General features: G+C 40.6%; 1 protein-coding gene and 1 long non-coding RNA gene across 5 annotated transcripts in view; one reads left to right on the top strand and one right to left on the bottom strand.

Moving 5' to 3' along the window:
* Positions 1–6,665, bottom strand: part of BMP2K (BMP2 inducible kinase) — a 126,193-nt gene extending 119,528 nt beyond the window's left edge. For 2 of the 3 annotated variants that reach the window (XM_067736350.1, XM_067736351.1), the window contains exon 1: positions 5,971–6,665. In XM_067736350.1, the coding sequence (XP_067592451.1) occupies positions 5,971–6,139 (169 nt within the window). In that variant the 5' untranslated portion in view covers positions 6,140–6,665. The remainder of the gene's footprint in view (positions 1–5,970) is intronic. The other variant, XM_067736352.1, reaches the window with a different exon arrangement.
* A 122-nt stretch (positions 6,666–6,787) lies between these two features.
* The window catches only part of LOC137223846 (uncharacterized), a 73,171-nt gene continuing 61,885 nt past the window's right edge, over positions 6,788–18,073 (top strand). For both annotated transcript variants that reach the window (XR_010943098.1, XR_010943097.1), the window contains exon 1: positions 6,788–6,943. This is a non-coding gene — a long non-coding RNA (uncharacterized lncRNA). The remainder of the gene's footprint in view (positions 6,944–18,073) is intronic.

The following is an 18,073-nucleotide window of genomic DNA, read 5'->3' as shown; positions in this document are numbered from 1 at the left end:
TGGCTGGAGCAAAAAGCATTACTAGGAAATAACCACAGCTAAGATTCAGAAGGTAGGTGAAAGACTGAGCATGGACAATCACGAATGCCTGACCAAAAAAAATGTGACCGGGGCTTCCCTGGTGGCGCAGTCGTTGAGAGTCCGCCTGCCAATGCAGGGGACAAGGGTTCGTGCCCCGGTCCAGGAAGATCCCACATGCCGTGGAGCGGCTGGGCCCATGAGCCATGGCCGCTGAGCCTGTGCGTCCGGAGCCTGTGCTCCGCAACGGGAGAGGCCACAACAGTGAGAGGCCCGTGTACCGCAAAAAAAAAAAAAGTGACCAAGTAAGATGACTTCTCAACAACACAACTGTTCCCTCCCTCCCCTTCACTCCTGAGTTTCAAGGCATCGGATTCTCCTGGTATTCCTTTGCCTCTCTGGCAGCTCCTTTTTAGTCTTTTCAGTCTTTGCCTACTCTAAATCGCGGGTTCTCAAGGCACTGTTCCTGGAGCAGCAGTATCTGCATTGATGAGCAAGTTGGTAAAAATGCAAATTACGGGTTCCGCCCAGAAATACAAAATCAAACTTTGGAGGTCAGGCTCTGCAATCTGTGTTTTGCCAAGCCCTAGCAAGCCCTCCAAATAAATGATTCTGGTAAACTCTAATGTCTGAGACCAATGTTCCACAGGTGTCCTTCATAAGAGCCTTCCCCTTCTCATTCTACACCCTCTCCCTACAGCAATCCTCTCCCGGGCTTAAAATAACAGCCAAATGCTCACCAATCAGAAGTACGTGTCTCTAAGTCCAAACACCTTTGCTGAGTACTGGACAATATATTCAACTTCTCACTTGACATGTACTTCCCCTCTCAGATATCTCAACTAAACATGTCTGGAATTACTGGATATCCTCCCAACACCCCCAAACCTGTTCCTTCTCTACTCTTCCCCATCTCAATAAATAGCACCTCCTTCATCCAAGAAGTACATAAGCAAGTCATTCTTCACACTTCCTACAACACCCACCTCCATCCAATCCACAACCAGGTTTTCCCATTCAAGCATTAGTAACATTAGGCTCCATCCCCACTGCCATCATCTTAACTAACCTAATTTGTATACCTCTTAAACAGTCTCTATAGAGCAAACACCATGATCTTACGAAAATACAAATCAGAGCATGTCACGGCCCTAATTTAAATCCTTCAGTAGCTTCCCATTGCATTTTCAGACAAAATCTAAAATCCCCAACATGGCATACAAAGACCTGGATCCTGGTCCTCTCCAAAACCACCATGGGTCCTTCTTCCATGTGGTTCATTCATGATAGTCCATAGCTCTGGACATAATTCACTTCCTGAAACTCTTCCCCACATAGGAATTTCTCTCTTCATGACATACTCCATACCACGCCACCTTCATACCTCTGCCTTTACTTAACTCTCCTCATACTTCAGAGTTCTGCTAAAATGTCAAAAAAAAAACAAGCCTTCCTTCATCCTCCAATACAAATTGAATCAGTTATTCTCTCATGAAACCCTATGCTTTCTTCTCATGACAATTATCAAATTTGTTAACTACATTAACCTGATTAATTCTGTTTAATATTTATCTTCTACACTAGACTGTAAGTTCCATAATGCCAGAGAAACACCTGTTTTGTTCTCTGCTGTATAAATAGCACCTAGTACAGAGCCTGGCATTTAAAAAAAAAAGGCATTTAATAGTTAGGGAATAGTAACAGTTGCTGATATCTTTACTAAATCCTCCACTCTGCTTTGTTATCTCTCAAGAACTTTTACTTCCATGTTACTGGGTAGCCACAGATAATTCCTGCAAATGAGATACCATGCTTAAAGATTCTTACTGATTTATCCTGCAAGGTCAGATGTACCTTACTACCTTCCTGTAAAATTAACAATAAGAATTGACACCTAGCCCAAATTCACCCTACTCTAAGCAGTTAACTCTGAGAGCTACTGAGCTACTTTTACAGAACTCTAGTAAATTCCTGGCCTCCAATTACTGACAGTGCCAACAACCCCCATGCCCATGTCAGAAAGTCCTATGCATCCAATCATATTCAAAATACCACTCCTGGGCTTCCCTGGCGGCGCAGTGGTTGAGAGTCCACCTGCCGATGCAGGGGACGCGGGTTCGTGCCCCGGTCCGGGAGGATCCCACGTGCCTCGGAGCGGCTGGGCCCGTGCGCCATGGCCGCTGAGCCTGCGCTTCCGGAGCCTGTGCTTCGCAGCGGGAGAGGCCACAGCGGTAAGAGGTCCGCGTACCGCAAAAAAAAAAAAAATTTTTTTAAATACCACTCCTATCCAGTCCCATAACCTCATGATTAGACTATGTTAACAAATTTTGGATGGTGTCCTGCTCTCTACGCTCCCCATAACTCCACTTTTCACCAAAGACACTTAGGGGAAAAACTCTCCTACTTGACAACCCACTCTTCCCATTATCAATCAATAATAAATTCTTCTGACTAGCACTGAAGGTATACAGAGGTATATGATCCAAAAGCAGTCCTACGTTTTAGTAAAAACTTGGACGGTTACATTGAATTATATGTGCTTGACAATTTGACACTGTTTCAAGCTAAAATTCACGTATAGCTCTACCTCATTTCTACAGCCCGATGCTGAAATTCCACTCCTGAAACTAAATTGTTTTCGAGGAAAACCATAAAAATGGCCCATTGTGATATCCTCTCAACTTTGAGCAAGAACTAAAAAGGTGCAAGTTGTCAGCATTTTCAAACATCTATATACTTAACTAGAAAGAGATTATGATACAAAGTGTATATTTCAGAAAGGAAACTACACCAATAGTTTAGTTATAACATACAACGTAAGTATACTCCTGAGAATGTGGGTTTTTTAAATATATATAATATATAAAACATGTATGTGCATGTAAATATATACATACATACACATACCTATACATACATACATATACAGATGATCCTCATTATTTGGAGAGTTCATATTTGTGAAGTTGCTTACTTGCTAAAATTTATTTGTATCCCCGAAATCAATAAAATATCCCAATATCAATACAATGGCACTTTCATAGTTATTTGCAGACATGCGCATAGTGGTGAAAATTTTGAGTAAGCCAGCTGGAATCAACAAGGTATTGCTCTGCCTTGTTTCAGCTCTCACTGCTATAAACAAGGGCCCTTTTCAAGGTCTATGTAGTGTCATGTTTTTCTCATTTTTGTGTTTTTTATTGGTGATTTTGTTGTTTAAAATAGCCCCCAAGCATAGAGCCAAAGTGTTGTCCATCTAGCGTTTCTTAGTGCAAGAAGGCTATGATGTCCCTTACAGAGAAAATCTGTATATTCACTAAGCTTCATTTAGGCATGAGTTACAGTACTGTTGACCATTAGTTCAATGTTAACAAGTCAACAATATATATTAAACAAGGTGTCTTTAAACAGAAACACACATAAAACAAGGTTATACAGTGACTGGTTGACAAAAATGCTGTAAACACAGGCTTGCGGTACCCTGACACTATTTCCCCTAGGAACAATGATTCAGTATTTGCTAAATCACTGGTCACAGCGACTTTATAGAACGTGACTACTGTGAATAATGAGAATCAAGTATGTATTTGAAGAGGGGGGGCGGCAGCACTCACACCAGGTTTATTGAAGACTCAAAGACACTGCAGAGGTCATTCTGAGCAAGCTGCCTGTATTTGCAGTAGCATGGCAAAAACACCTCAGGACACAGCATCTACAGGGTCTTGCCTCTATTTAAACAACACTGACACAAAGCAAAAATGTAAAATCAACTAAGTTTGTTTTTTGATCTGTCTTTGCTTCTACCCTTTTCCCACTCAATGGTACACCTCTCCCCAATTCAGGTACTCTAAACTCTACAGTAACGCCTTTTCACAAGCACTTGCCCTAATCTTACAATTGGGCAAATGTATCTGTAAATTACTGAATGATCATTCTTGAATGTAAACCACGTTTGTGCTTAAACATCTGATCTAAATTGTAGCATTACTTATTTGGAAAGAAGAGATGATATTAAGCATATGAAATAACAATATGTTGTCAGGATCAAAAAGTAAACCAAATATAGATAATTTCGGTTGTGTGCATGCTGAAATAGAAGAAATACACAAGGAACAAAGCCTAGGCCTCAGCCTTCCCTCTGGGGTGTTGGGTTGGGGAAGCGCCATCTTCCAAAAGAGTTTGTTCAACGCTTGCTTCCTCCTAGCACTTGATGACGGATTTTTCCAAGAGAAATGACAAATTTATGGCAAAAGTAAGTGGAACACTCTAACAGTGACATTAGTGACTGAAACATTTTTTTAATTTGTGTGTGTGTGTGCTTGAGCACTCCCCTTTTGAAATTCATTTGTATTTGCATCTTCCAAAATTACTTCTTTTTTATTGAAAATGGTTTGCTCAGGGTAATGACAGGACATGCATGGAGCAGCGGTAGAAGCTACCAAAGTCTAACTTGATGAAATGTCAATGATTTCTTATTAAGTAAAAGACCCATCTGGGATTTAGTGAAATGAAGTGAGTAATATTATTCAAGCCACCCTGCAGTTATTACAACAATTCAAAAACAGAAGTACAGCATGTGAGTTAACAGCCATGTCTTCTTAAAACCTATAGCTTAATCTATGACTCAAACACTTGAAGTTAACGTATAATAAAGAACTAGGAACTTTTACAGCATGGTAAATCCGTCTATCAACACCAATTACCATACATACATTCATTATTTGACAAGCTAAAGATCCTCCTCCCACCTAAGGTTCAGCTAGGCTCATTATTGGGGGCAATGGCTTGCAAAACAATGACATCCATCCTGAATAATTCAAGATTTCTTTCTCTTTAGAAAGTGTATAGACAAAAATCTTCAGGTTTTTCTTTTGTACTAATTTGCTATTGTTTATGGCATTTCAAAAAACACAAGTGGAATCTCAGTCTACTGTCTCCAAACCACATCAACTGACCCTCAGAGAACCAAAACTACTGTCTTTGATTTCTTCTCTCTTAATCTTGAAACTTAGAAGGGCAAATTATCAACAAATTATTTCTTGAGAAATTTTTAAGTATTTTTGTAATATCATTCTGCAGTTAAAAACTCAAAAGTCAGTGAAGTATGCAATGAAACAAGAGTATTTCTTACAAGCCAATTATACAAGAAATACAAAACTAAAAGTGTAGGATTTTTTTTCCAATGGAGCAAACTTTTTTGTAAGCAGACTCTCAACTGTTGACATAGTCTGATAAAGATAATGAAGGATCGAACACAAAACTTCTCAAGTGAAAGTTAACCTGCTTTCATATCGTCTTTTAAAGTCTTATCAAACAAGACACACCGAAAGGGTGTGACTAGCACCCTGCATGATAGAGAAGATTCTAAAAAACAAAGATAAGTGGACTTCAAGTTTACCTGCTCCCCCAAAGCAACCTACTCACTGAATTTGGGGCAAAGTATCACCTCCATCACGCGCACGCACAGAAATAAATTGTTTTTCAACTGATGACTGAGCAGCAGCAAACCCAGGCTGAACACTCGGGGCTGCAGAGTCCTGTGCCCTGCGTCGCGAGTGGTGAGGCCAACGCTTGACACCCCCCTGAGCCACAGCGGGTAAGAGCCCCAATCCTGCTCGATCTGACCCTTTAATGAGTCACTGGTCTAATCATGACACCGCAGCACTCGCTAAGACGGTTCCTATTTATTTCTTTGCGTCAAGAAGCACTGAAAATGACAAACTCGTACTGAAAGAACTGTGCACAGGTCAGAGTTGCCGGCGGCGAGAAAAGCCGACGTACGAGCGAGAGCCCGAGCTACTCTAAAAGCCCCCGCTGGCCCAGCAGAGGAGGCAGAAGGGGTTAGAGTGAGCCGGGAAGGCGAGGAGACAAGCGGGCGAGGACCTGGAGAAGCTACCGCCACACCCCAGCCCTCCCTCACCTGCCGGCCCGAGCCTCCCCGGGCGCCCGTACCTTCGGCCAGTGACTCCTCCAGGGTGACCTGGTAACGGCCGACCGCAAACACCCGGACCCCCATGGACGAGCTACCAGAGCCGGCCCCGGCCCCGCCGGCCCCGCCACCCGCCGCTCCACCGCCGCCGCCGCCGCCCTCCGACTTGGGCATTCGAGAGAACTTCTTCATGGTCCCGCCGGCGCGCTGGAGGGCGCGGGGCGCGCGCAAGGGCGAGCGAGAGGGTGAGGTGCCCGGTCCGGCACGCGGCCGGGCGTCCGCGAGGGGTCGCCGCCCCTCGCTCGTCCGAGCGTCCGAGAGCGCTACGGCCTGCCGAGCCTCACATTCCGCGCGCGCCGAGCGCACAGCCCCGGCCCCGCCGCCCGCTCCGCGGCTCCGCTGCAGCTGCCGGGCTCCCGCAGAGGGCGGCGAGGAGGGCGGGGACAGGGCGGGGCGCGAGGGGGCGGGCCCGAGTGCGAGGGCGACGCGGCCGCCTCCGCCAGTGTCCCGGGCGCCCTAGCAGCCGCACCAGGACGGACTGCGAGCCCCGGAGGAGGGCGCAATGGAGGGAGATGGCGAAGGGGGCGGGGCGACCGGCCCCTCCGCGGAGTGGGCTGGTCCGCTCAGGCCGCACACTCTCTGGACAGCATCCCGCGGCACCGCTGCCGCCCCAGTCGAACCCGCGCCGCCCGCCACTCGAGGCCGTTGGCGGCGCGGCGCCCCTGCCGACCGTTCACTGAGGCCAGGCGCCCCGCGCAGGCGCGTGGCCTGCGCCGCCGGAAGTGACGGTTCCGGCTCTTGTCACGTGGAGGGGGGATGGGGAGGAGATTGGGGGGGGGTTGGGGACGAGAACGAGGTCCGGAATCCCGGGTCTGGGGTCTTGGCCGGGAGGATTCAGGCCTGGCTCCTGGGGTCCTGGCTTCGAGCAGGGAGGTGGCCCGGGGACCGGTTTTCGCGCTGGCTCTGCGCGGTGTCTGTCATCTCGGCCAGGAGTTGGTATGTTACTCTGGGGGCTTAAAAATGCCAACAACTTTACCCCCGCTAACGGACTTCTCGCTGCATTTCTAAGCTGGTTCTCCAGAGCTTCTTCCCTGAGAATCTTCTTCCGCCCGCCCACCCCGAGCGTGGGAGGTGGGAGCAGCGCGGAACTGGAGCGGATTCCAGGAACCCAACTTCTAAAGCCGTGGTGTCGCACTCTAACAGACGCTTGTGCTAGGGAGCGTTTTGCGGTTTATAAATGATTTAGGAGTACTTTCAGAATCTCGTGTGTGCTGTGCAATAGCCCTGTGAAGTATTCAGAGCAGGTATTAAGCCCGTTTAGAGACTTTTCATCACCTTTGGCTAAGAGAGGTTAACGGACTCGCCCAAGGTCACATGGCTGGCTTATGATAGAACTGTGACTACAAGGGCCATCCTTTGATACTTAGTTTCATACTTTGGGCCATCCGGGAAAAGTAGGTTAGGGTCAGATGGTTGAAAAACGGCAGATTTAGGACTTTGGAAGCAAAACCAGCCATTGGTTCCCCCTTCCTCCTTTAACAAAGAGATTTGCCCATTTAAAAAAGAAAAAAGACCCGTTTGCATCCATTTCATAAACTGCAGGAATCTCAACGCCTGCGGGGTGAGGCAGGCAAAGTGAACGTGGTGTTAAGACGTTCGGGGTGGCAGGGAATGGGAAATCATTGAGCATGTGTACAGAAAGCAGCCGATTCTCAAATCCAGCCTGCTTTCCCCCCACACACCCCGTATGAATACAGGCCCACTGTGGCCAAAGGTTCCGTTTCTTAAAAGAAGCCAAAAATCTGGATTTTTTTCTAATATGGCATTTCCAGATTTTTTAAATGTAGGCCAAATAAATTGTGCCTGCGGGACTCCAGTCTGAACCTTCTATGAAAGTAGATGATGTGGTTCTATCCCCATCCCTGTTTCTTTATCCAGCTTTTTAATGAGATACGGGCAGAAACGTTAGAAAATGTGCTTAGGCAAAAGACTTTGCGCTTAAAATCTTCCATTTTTTTCTTCCCCTCTGCTATTTCAAGAGAACCTATTTCTGACAACATTAAAACAGTGCTCTGGATTTGGGCATCTTTGCTGCATAACCCGCTAAGCTAAAATTCTTCATCCAGAGACCTGACCTTTAAAAGTCCAGCTCAATGGAAGTCAGATATGCCAGATCATTGATGTGGTGTGACAATTGGGGATTTCCATTCAGAAATAAGCGGACCATTCTCCTTACTGTGGGGATTCACTGTGGAGTCTCATTCCTACAATATTTGAATTATATTTTTTCAAGCCAAATAACTGAGAAATTTAGCCATTTCATACAATCTAAACTGCAAATCAGCCTAACATACAAAGTTGAGGCCTAATACATATTCATCTGATGACAACACAAGAGTAAATGAAGTCTCCTGGGAGCCAATTTACCACAATTGCTGTGGTTTTAAAAAAAAAAAACTTCTGTGTACCCAAATAACCTGACTTCTGATATATGGAAGTTGATAATTAATTTAAGGCATAGATCCTCTCTCAAAAATTATGGGTAACACTAAGCAATGTGTTCTTTAATTTTTCATCAAGCATATAACAAAAATTTGAATATTGTTTGATCTTCTCAGAATGTTAACTCCACAATATTCTATGACAAACATGTTACTAATAAGAATGCAGAAACATTGTATTACTAATAAGAAGAATGCCAAGCATTTACAAACACTATCAAAAGATGTTGATATTAACTGTCAGATTGTGTCCTCCTAGCAACTTTCAAAATTGTGTCCATAAACCGATTTGTAGGCAGAAAATGAGATACTAATCAGTGGAAAAACTATTGAGAATTCTAGTCTTTTAGTTTTGCACTCATTTCACTTTGGTTTCCTGTTGGAAATTAAAATCTCTAGAAGAAAAAGTATGGATAATGTACATTCTGATTATCTTAAACACTGTCATTGAGGTGACTTACAGTAAGAACACAGATATAGAATAGTTTAATAGAGATAAAAAGTTAAAATTACATTTCAGGGGTTTTTTTTCAATATAAATGTCAATCTTTTAATGTTTACAGCTGTACTGTGATTAAAATAGTTGGAAACTAGCCACATAATACTTTTATTTAAAGCAGGTTGTTTCAGTTTACAAGGTTTCATGTTACAATATACTGATAAAGTCAGCAGATCATTGTAGCCAACTAAATGATTCTGAGATCCTCAAACAGGAAGGAATTTGACAATGGTGAGGAGGAAGGAGGATTATTGTTGTATTTTTGTCTTCCACTGGAAAGCTATAAACCTTCTTGTTACTTTGACCCTCATCTTTTTTGCACTAAGGTGGCTCTCAAAGACATATGTGAAGTAAGAATGACTGACATGGATCAAAGTATGCTTATCCCAAAAGCTTATTCCAGTGCCATAATTACCTTTATAAATCATCTCTTCCAATGCCTGATTGATCACTTTTCCTCAGGAGTCAATGTTTTCCTTTGATGATGTGTCTTCAATCATTATTAGCCTCAATATGTTTTACTAGAAGGAAAAAATATCCTCCCTGCCTAACAGAATTACATTATACCTAGTTAAATGCCCATATCTTTGCTTTCCAAAAAAGTAAAAGTCCTGAAGTCCATTAAAAGAATATATATATATCCATTTAAAAAGCGTTTTTTTAAAAAACATCACTGATATTTAAATCCTCTGTTAAGACTACTCAACATCATTACTATGCCTGTAAAAAATGTATATACATCAAAGAAAAATCAATCTGATAGTATAGTTTAAAATGCCAAGATGCTCAAAAATACTCTTAATAAGAGAAATGACTCATTTGACTTAAAATACTTTTCTGTGATAGAATTTTTCCTGTAACTTGACCATGCTTTTAAAAAAAGACTGCAAGGGACTTCCCTGGTGGCGCAGTGGTTGAGAATCTGCCTGCTAATGCAGGGGACACGGGTTCGAGCCCTGGTCTGGGAGGATCCCACATGCCGCGGAGCAACTAGGCCCGTGAGCCACAAGTACTGAGCCTGCGCGTCTGGAGCCTGTGCTCCGCAACAAGAGAGGCCGCGATAGTGAGAGGCCCGCGCACCGCGATGAAGAGTGGCCCCCGCTTGCCACAGCTAGAGAAAGCCCTCACACAGAAACGAAGACCCAACACAGCAAAAATTAATTAATAAACTCCTACCCCCAACATCTTTAAAAAAAAAAAAAAGACTGTACGAATGGCCATCATTAAAAAATCTACAAACAATAAATGCTGGAGAGGGTATGGAGAAAAGGGAACCCTCTTGCACTGTTGGTGGGAATGTAAATTGATACAACCACTATGGAGAACAGTATGGAGGTTCCTTAAAAAACGAAAAATAGAACTACCATATGACCCAGCAATCCCACTACTGGGCACATACCCTGAGAAAACCATAATTCAAAATAGTCATGTACCACAATGTTCATTGCAGCTCTACTTATAATAGCCAGGACATGGAAGCAACCTAAGTGTCCATCAACAGATGAATGGATAAAGAAGATGTGGCACATATATACAATGGAATATTACTCAGCCATAAAAAGAAACGAAATTGAGTTATTTGTAGTGAGGTGGATGGACCTAGAGACTGTCATACTGAGTGAAGTCAGAAAAAGAAAAACAAATACCGTATGCTAACACATATATATCTTAAAAAAAAAATGTTCTGATGAACCTAGGGGCAGGACAGGAATAAAGACGCAGACGTAGAAAATGGACTTGAGGACACAGGGAGGGGGAAGGGTAAGCTAGGATGAAGTGAGAGAGTAGCATTGACACATATACACTACTAAATGTAGAATAGCTAGTGGGAAGCAGCTGCATAGCACAGGGAGATCAGCTGGGTGCTTTGTGACCACCTAGAGGGGTGGGATAGGGAGGGTGGGAGGGAGATGCAAGAGGGAGGGGATATGGGGATATATGTATATGTATAGCTTATTCACTTTGTTATGCAACAGAAACTAACACAACATTGTAAAGCAATCATGCTCCAATAAAGATGTTAAAAAAAAAAAAAGAAATAGAAGCATAGAGAAATTAAGGATCCTGCCCAAGATAATTCAGATAATAAAGGTCAAAACCATGATTAGATCTTTTTTTGCCTCCACATTCTTAACCCATGGTCTATATTGCTATATTATAATAAACAATGTTTAACTAGTAAACTACTTTTGATATAAAAAAAAAAAAAAAGACTGCAAGAGGTAGGCATCTTCACCACCAAGAGAGGTACTTTGATCCCTTACCCTGCTGAATTGGTGGTGGGGGGAGAGTCCACCAGGTATACAGCACCTTAGCCTCACACCTCATGACAGGAATATCTTCCTGCCTCAAGAAGCATGTTTCCTAGAAGGGGATTACCGTCACATCCCTGGATATGTTCCTGCCTTCCCTCTTCTTGTTAGCCTTTGCATCTCCCTGCTATGGCCGAGCTACTCCCTGCTCCCAGTTACATTCATATAAAACTTAGCAGAGCGTAAAATAAGAACTAATTCTTATTGGGCACTTGCAATGTACCAGTGCTCTTCAAAAATAGCAATGTACCAGTGCTATTAACTCAGTAAATCTTCGTGACCACAACTATGAAATAACATTTTAGACCATTACTCTCACTTTGCAGATGAGAATACTGATTCACAGAGAGATAGGTTGCATACCCAAGGTCTGTCTTGTGACTTGTAGCAGGTTTCAAAACCAGGTAGTATAACTTTATAGCTCATGCTCTTACCCCACTACACCATGGAGACTTTCCTTGAAAACACACAATAAACAATATGATTGCTTCAGTTTAAGGTGAAAAGGTACCTTCCTATGCTCTCTGGTCACATCACTCACCAAATGTGAATGTGCTGCTAGGGTTCAGGGAACCCTACTGTGATAAGTGAGATTAATTTCTGATTAGCCAGGTATATTTAAAATTTAACAAATATTTGCTGAATGTCTGCAATGGGTAAAGCACTGTGGATGGGGGCGGGTAACTAGGAGATGCAAAGTTGAATAAGACAAGATTTCAGAGTTTATACTCTTGTGGGGTGGGGGAGACATGTACACAACCATATAATAGAGGCAGGGAAGAAAGATTGAAAGTGGAGATAGAGTTGACTGTAAGCTCTGGCCAGAAATGATGAGCTCTAAGTTTATGCAATGATGATACGTTGCCTTCAAATCTCCTGACAGTGTGGTTGACGTTATGATCGTCACAACTTCTGGGAACAGAAAAGCAGCTCTTCTGGGTTTGGAAGCGGGTGAGCAGTTCCCATGGAAAGATATTGAATCCTGTCCCCATGTGTTGAACTGACGCTGAATCTCTCTACTTACACAATATTCACACATACTCAAGCAAAACTCTATTCAAGTTACTGTAGAGGGACAGAGAGAAAGAAAGTGTTGAAGCTAAAGTCAGCTTTTCCTTCAGTCCCTTATTAAAATTCACATCTTGTTTTATCCAGACTTCTGCCAACTGTGGTAGAGACTATTTATTGAAACTGTATGATGTGCTAAATAGTGTATGAACCAATATACAATAAGAACCCATACGGTGTGATAAAGTCATGGAATTTCAAGCTGGAAGGCAATATAATTACCGGAGAAACTGAAGGAGGAACAGGAACATTGTTTGAGCACCTAGTATGTCTCAGGCATTGTGCTTAACACTATATATATTTAATCCTCTAACAAGGGAAGTAGGTATTACTACTTCTGACTTACAGCTCTCTCACTCCAGCCACCCTGAACCATTTTCATTCCTTACCAGGCTATTTCAGGCCCCACTGCTCACACAAGGTAGAATGTCTTGTTCTTTCCCACAGTCATCTGAATCAGTGGGTGCCTGTATGGGACTCCAGGGCCACGTCCACTAGGAAACCTTTCCTGTCCTCTCCCATCTGCCAATGCCAGGTAGAATGGACTCATTTGCCCCCCACGCCACTCTGTACAACTTCCAGAAGTACACCTATCACTTAATTACAAGGACTTCATTCCATGCCTGTCTCCCTCGACTGCAGTTTAAGGGGTTTAAGGAAAGGGACTGTGCCACATGGTTTTCTTAAAACCCAGTGCCTAGCAACATGCTTGACATATAGTGAATATTGAATAAATAAGTGAATAACTTTGCCAAAAATCTAGTAAGTGGTAGAGTTGGGAGTTGAGACCAGGCTCAAATCTCAGGTGTGTCTGAAATCCCAAGCTTCATAGCTTTTCTACACCGGACTTTCATTTGTCTTAAAAATAGGAAGAATATGGGTTTGTTTTTTTTTTTTGTTGGGGAGGGCTTTGGCCATGCTGTGCAGCTTGGGGGAATCTTGGTTTCCAGATCAGGGATTGAACCCAGGCCACAGCAGTGAAAGCGCTGAATCCTAACCAGTAGACCGCCGGGGAACTCCCAAGAATATGTTTTTTAAATTTTGTTTTTCTGTGGTGGTGTTGAATTTTTTTGCTGTTGTTTTTTGAAGTGGGAGCTGGAAGGTGATGTGATCTATGAGTATTAAATAATGAACAACCAATACCAATCACACTGCCAGCACACAGTAGGCAATGAAGAAAAGTCCCCTTTCCTTTCTCTATATCATCTTGTTCAAAGTTGTACTAAATGTGACAGAGCTAGGACCCAAACTACTCTACTGTAGTTTCATCACAGGTGCTTTCATCACAGGTGCTTCACAGGTATAACCTATTGATTCTTCTTTGGAGTGAGTTTTAGGCTTCTTAGCATTTATCATTTATTTTATGTTTTTCTATTTTGGCAGACTTTAAACTGCAAATTGTAGTATAGGACAATATAGGCAGACTTGGGGCAAGAAACAGCCTTTACCTGGCTGAAAGTTTCAGGAGGGTAGGAACCATGGCTTCTTCATCTCCGTACATGCCTGGTCCCTAATAATTGCTTAATAAACATTTGTGGAACTCAGGTACATTGAACAACTTAAACTTAGGTGGCTTGCTGGATCTTTGCAGACAGTCTTAAAGAGAAGAAATGCCGGTAGTTGAAAACAAAACAAAAACAACAAGTGGGAAACTGCTCAGTTTATGGAACTATAAGAAAGGAAATTCTGCTTCTGGAATGGAAAACTTAAAAGGGTAAAATCAGGATAGCTTAAGCAAGAGAGTGCCATAAGTAATATCATCAGTAAGACAAACGCATATGAGAGGTAAAAACTCTGAAACCTTAAGTAAATCTGAAAGCAAAGCCTGAGGCTATAATGAAAGCCTGGTTCCTGCCACTCGAAACAAACAAATCTGCCCCAAGAGGCTGATTTCTTTTCCACTGGCTAAAATCTCACCTTTGTCTTTTTGCACTTGCTATTTCCCTGACTCTGAGCACTGTCTTTCCCTCCTTGTCATCCATTTTAGACATATACAGCTTTCCCAACTTACCTCCTCCAGAAAGTTTTTTCCCAAGTTCCCCACTTCATAGTAATCCATCATTTCTCTGAACCATTGTAGCACTTGTCTGCATGCAAAGCCTAGCATATTGTGTCCTTTAATTGCTGAGTGTATATAAGTCTTAACTGTGAAACAAAATACACAATGTATAGTTATCATTTTAAAGTAATTCCATTGCATACATAGCCCAATATTGGGCACATTATAGGTGTTAAATACTTATGGAATTAAACAAAGTACCTGGAAAATAAATGCTACTTTGAACTGATATTTTGAAATGTGCTTTTTAATGGCATTTTGGATTCACAGAAAGGAATAAAAGACAGATGCTATGAGGGGAGAGTTACAATTGATCAGAGTCTAGGTAAACAAAGATAAATTTGAATGTACTTTTGTTTAAAAGTAAAAGAGAGCTTCCTATTATAGATCTTTCATCAGAAAAATCTTAATGAAATGTGACCAGATATTATATAATAGCGATTTTTATCATTTATTTTCATCATGGTGATGATCAAACACCACCTTAGTGCATATTTCAAGCTAACATGAAAATTATACTTATGTACCCACTTCTTAAATTATAATATTTGTAAGTTGCTGTTTGTTGACCTTATTCAATTACATAATTTACATGTTGCTCTAAATATAATATTCAAGGAAATGATTCTTAAACATAAGTATGCTTTTTTTAAACTTTTAATTTTTCATACTTCAACAGATACCTTGTTTCTGTTCTCTCTCTTATCTGCTGACAGCACTGCACCTACTTATGGGGACAGATTAAAAACATTTTTCCCATTTACCATGACAACACCCAGCTAATGCTTACTGATAAACTAGTAGCAAGTCAGAACATATACAAGATGCAAGAGGAATTAGCACTCCTGAGTAAGAACTTTAATTCAGGAGTGAAAAAAAAAAGGAAAGCTAAAAGAAATTTATACATTGTTAACATTTTATTAAAATTCTTGCCATTTTTATCTAAATGAAATACCGTTTGTTGAGTCCCCATGTTATATCCTTTTTATAAACAAGCACATTTTTATAAACTCTAAACTTATAAATTTGATGTGTGTGTTTAGGCAGCTTTGCACTAAAATGTTCATTTAGTATTGACAGATACGAAATTCAAATTTTGCACAAATACATAAATACACTTGGTCTTTGAAAATGTGTCTAACAATACATTTTAAGCAAAATAGTTTTTGTAAGAGATAATAATGCTCATATTTTTACCAGAGAGGATTAACCAACTGTAGATTTGGCCCACTTAAACTTTGAGCTTTTTAGTATTGATATGACAACAAATAGATGATCAAAACCTTAAAAAATTAAACAATTAAAATTGTCTGAAATAATTTTACATAACAATTTTAATTTTGTTGAATTTATCACTTGTTCTGAGAGCATTTACACACAGTCTCAAAGACAAAGAGTTACTTTAGCAACTTGGCTGTCCCTGTGTAAATAAACTAATTAAATAGGCACTTATTGCAGGCCTATATATACATACACATGCATGCAGCCTTTTACTACTCACATGGGAAAATAGAAATAAGACTTAAGATCCAAACTTTAAGCCAAACAAACATTGAATTTAGCGGGTATAGACATGGTTTCTTGTGTTCATGCTCATCCTGTACGTTTTTTACATTTCTTCTGCTTCTGGCCTGCACAATTTCTTGTCCACTCACCATTGTTACCTTTCTCACTTATGACCCATCAACTTTCCTATAATAATCATAATGTATAATCAATCCCTGTTTCTCTAATAATGAGAACTCTAATGATTATCCTTTATAGTAAATGCCCTGCACAACAGGGATAAAATTTAATTGAAATGTATACTGTATGTGCATCTTGGATAAAAATAAGTACCTTTAAGGGAAACATCAATGTTTCAGTTTAATAAAAATATCAAAAATACGAACACATTCCCTTATTTCAGAGAGAATTGTTTTAAGTTCTTCTTCAAAAGAAGAATCCATCATTAGCAATTCCAGTAGAACCTTCATTAATATTTCATGTCGTCACATCTCTATTCAAAAAAGCAACATTAATCACTAATTCAACCAATTCAATATATCGGAATTACTAAGAATTTATAAATACTTTATAATTATGCACTAACTAAATCTTTAAATTCTAAAACTGATTTTTTTTAAAGAATTAAGATGCGAAAACTTTGTGTACTTTTAGTTATATGATTGCTTAGGGGAAGTCTTTTATTCATACCTACCAATTAGAATACCTACAGAATGTATAACCAAAATCAATTTCATAGCTATGTTTTATTCAGTACCTGTGAATGTAGTAAATATTGTTTATAACAGCACTTTCAAGATAATATGCTACTATGCTGTAAGAAATACATTTCTTAACCAACAAGTCCTACTGGTTCTTGAGCATGTAAAGCAGTACATTTCATGAAAGAAATAGAGAAGAATATAGCTTGATGATTTCTGTGTTTTTTATTCACTGGCAAAAGAGAAATAAAGATTGACAATTTCACATAAATCTTACTTTCTCAGGTAAAAGTGTGATATTATATAAGGGTCATAGTGTTGGTTAAGTTGCCTAAATTCTGGTGTGTAACAGTTAATTTAATAGGCTGTGTGGATAATGCATGACAGCTCTGAAGACAAATTTAAGTTCCTCATGATGCCACTATTTTGCTTGTTTTGTTAAGTGAATCAAATGGTATTTGTGAATATGTGGTATTTTTTACTAGAAATCAGCAAGAGCAGAAAATAAAGACTGTCTCCAACAAAACTAAATACTATCTCTCTAGCCACATAGGTATGGGCAGAACAGAACAAGATTAGAATGGATAGAGAACTGGCCTTAAAATCTGCATGCTGAATTTATATTCCTGAATTCTAATATCAGGATTACCTTTTATAAACATTCCAGGTCTTTGTCAGTTCATTCAATTTAGACTTCATTATTCAACAAATGCTTATTAAGCCAACCATCATGTGTGACTCTTTAAGGGATAATATGATTAATAAGGCACATTCTCTTTATTCAGGAATTACAGTCTAATGAAAAGACAGATACATTCATATCTTACACAAGGCAGAATGCTAAGTGCTGGAATAGAGATAGGAAGTGCTAAAGGAACAGAGCGGAAAGATAAATTTTAAGTAAGGTATTAAGGAGGGCCTCATAGAGGAGGTGGCACTTGAGATGAATATTGGAGAAGAGCTGAGATCCATCAGATGGTTATAATAGATCCTGCAAGAGTGACTTAATCTGCCTCATACCTCCCATCTCACCCCGCTTTAACCTGTACTACTTTTTCTTTTTTTCATAATATTCATCTTCTAATTTATTATTTATTTATCTCCACTAGAATGTAAGTGTTCAAACACAGATCTTTGTTTGGTTCACTGATGAACTTTGGTGCCTAGAATTTCCTGGCTCATTGTAGGCACTTGGTAAATATATGCGGAATGAATTAATGAGGGAAAATTATAAGTTAATCGTGGAGGCAGAAAGTACAAGATATTTTTTTCAAAACTCTCCAGTGTGGCTGGTATGACTATGAAAGACATTTGATGGCCATATGATATAAATAGGAAAGAAACTAGATGTAGTATGAAATGGCCTAGGTTTCTTTTCCTTACTTTCCCATTAAGTAATGAAGCCAACTTCTCTGTAGCTCAGTTTCTCAGCTGAGAAACTGATGCTTGAACTGTAATAACATACATTTTATAAATAGTT

The sequence above is a fragment of the Pseudorca crassidens genome, chromosome 4 (genome assembly GCF_039906515.1).
Source record: "Pseudorca crassidens isolate mPseCra1 chromosome 4, mPseCra1.hap1, whole genome shotgun sequence".
In the NCBI taxonomy this organism is placed as follows: Eukaryota; Metazoa; Chordata; class Mammalia; order Artiodactyla; family Delphinidae; genus Pseudorca; species Pseudorca crassidens.
Note: the sequence above shows the minus strand (reverse complement) of the source record. Positions and strands in the feature narration are given on the sequence as shown.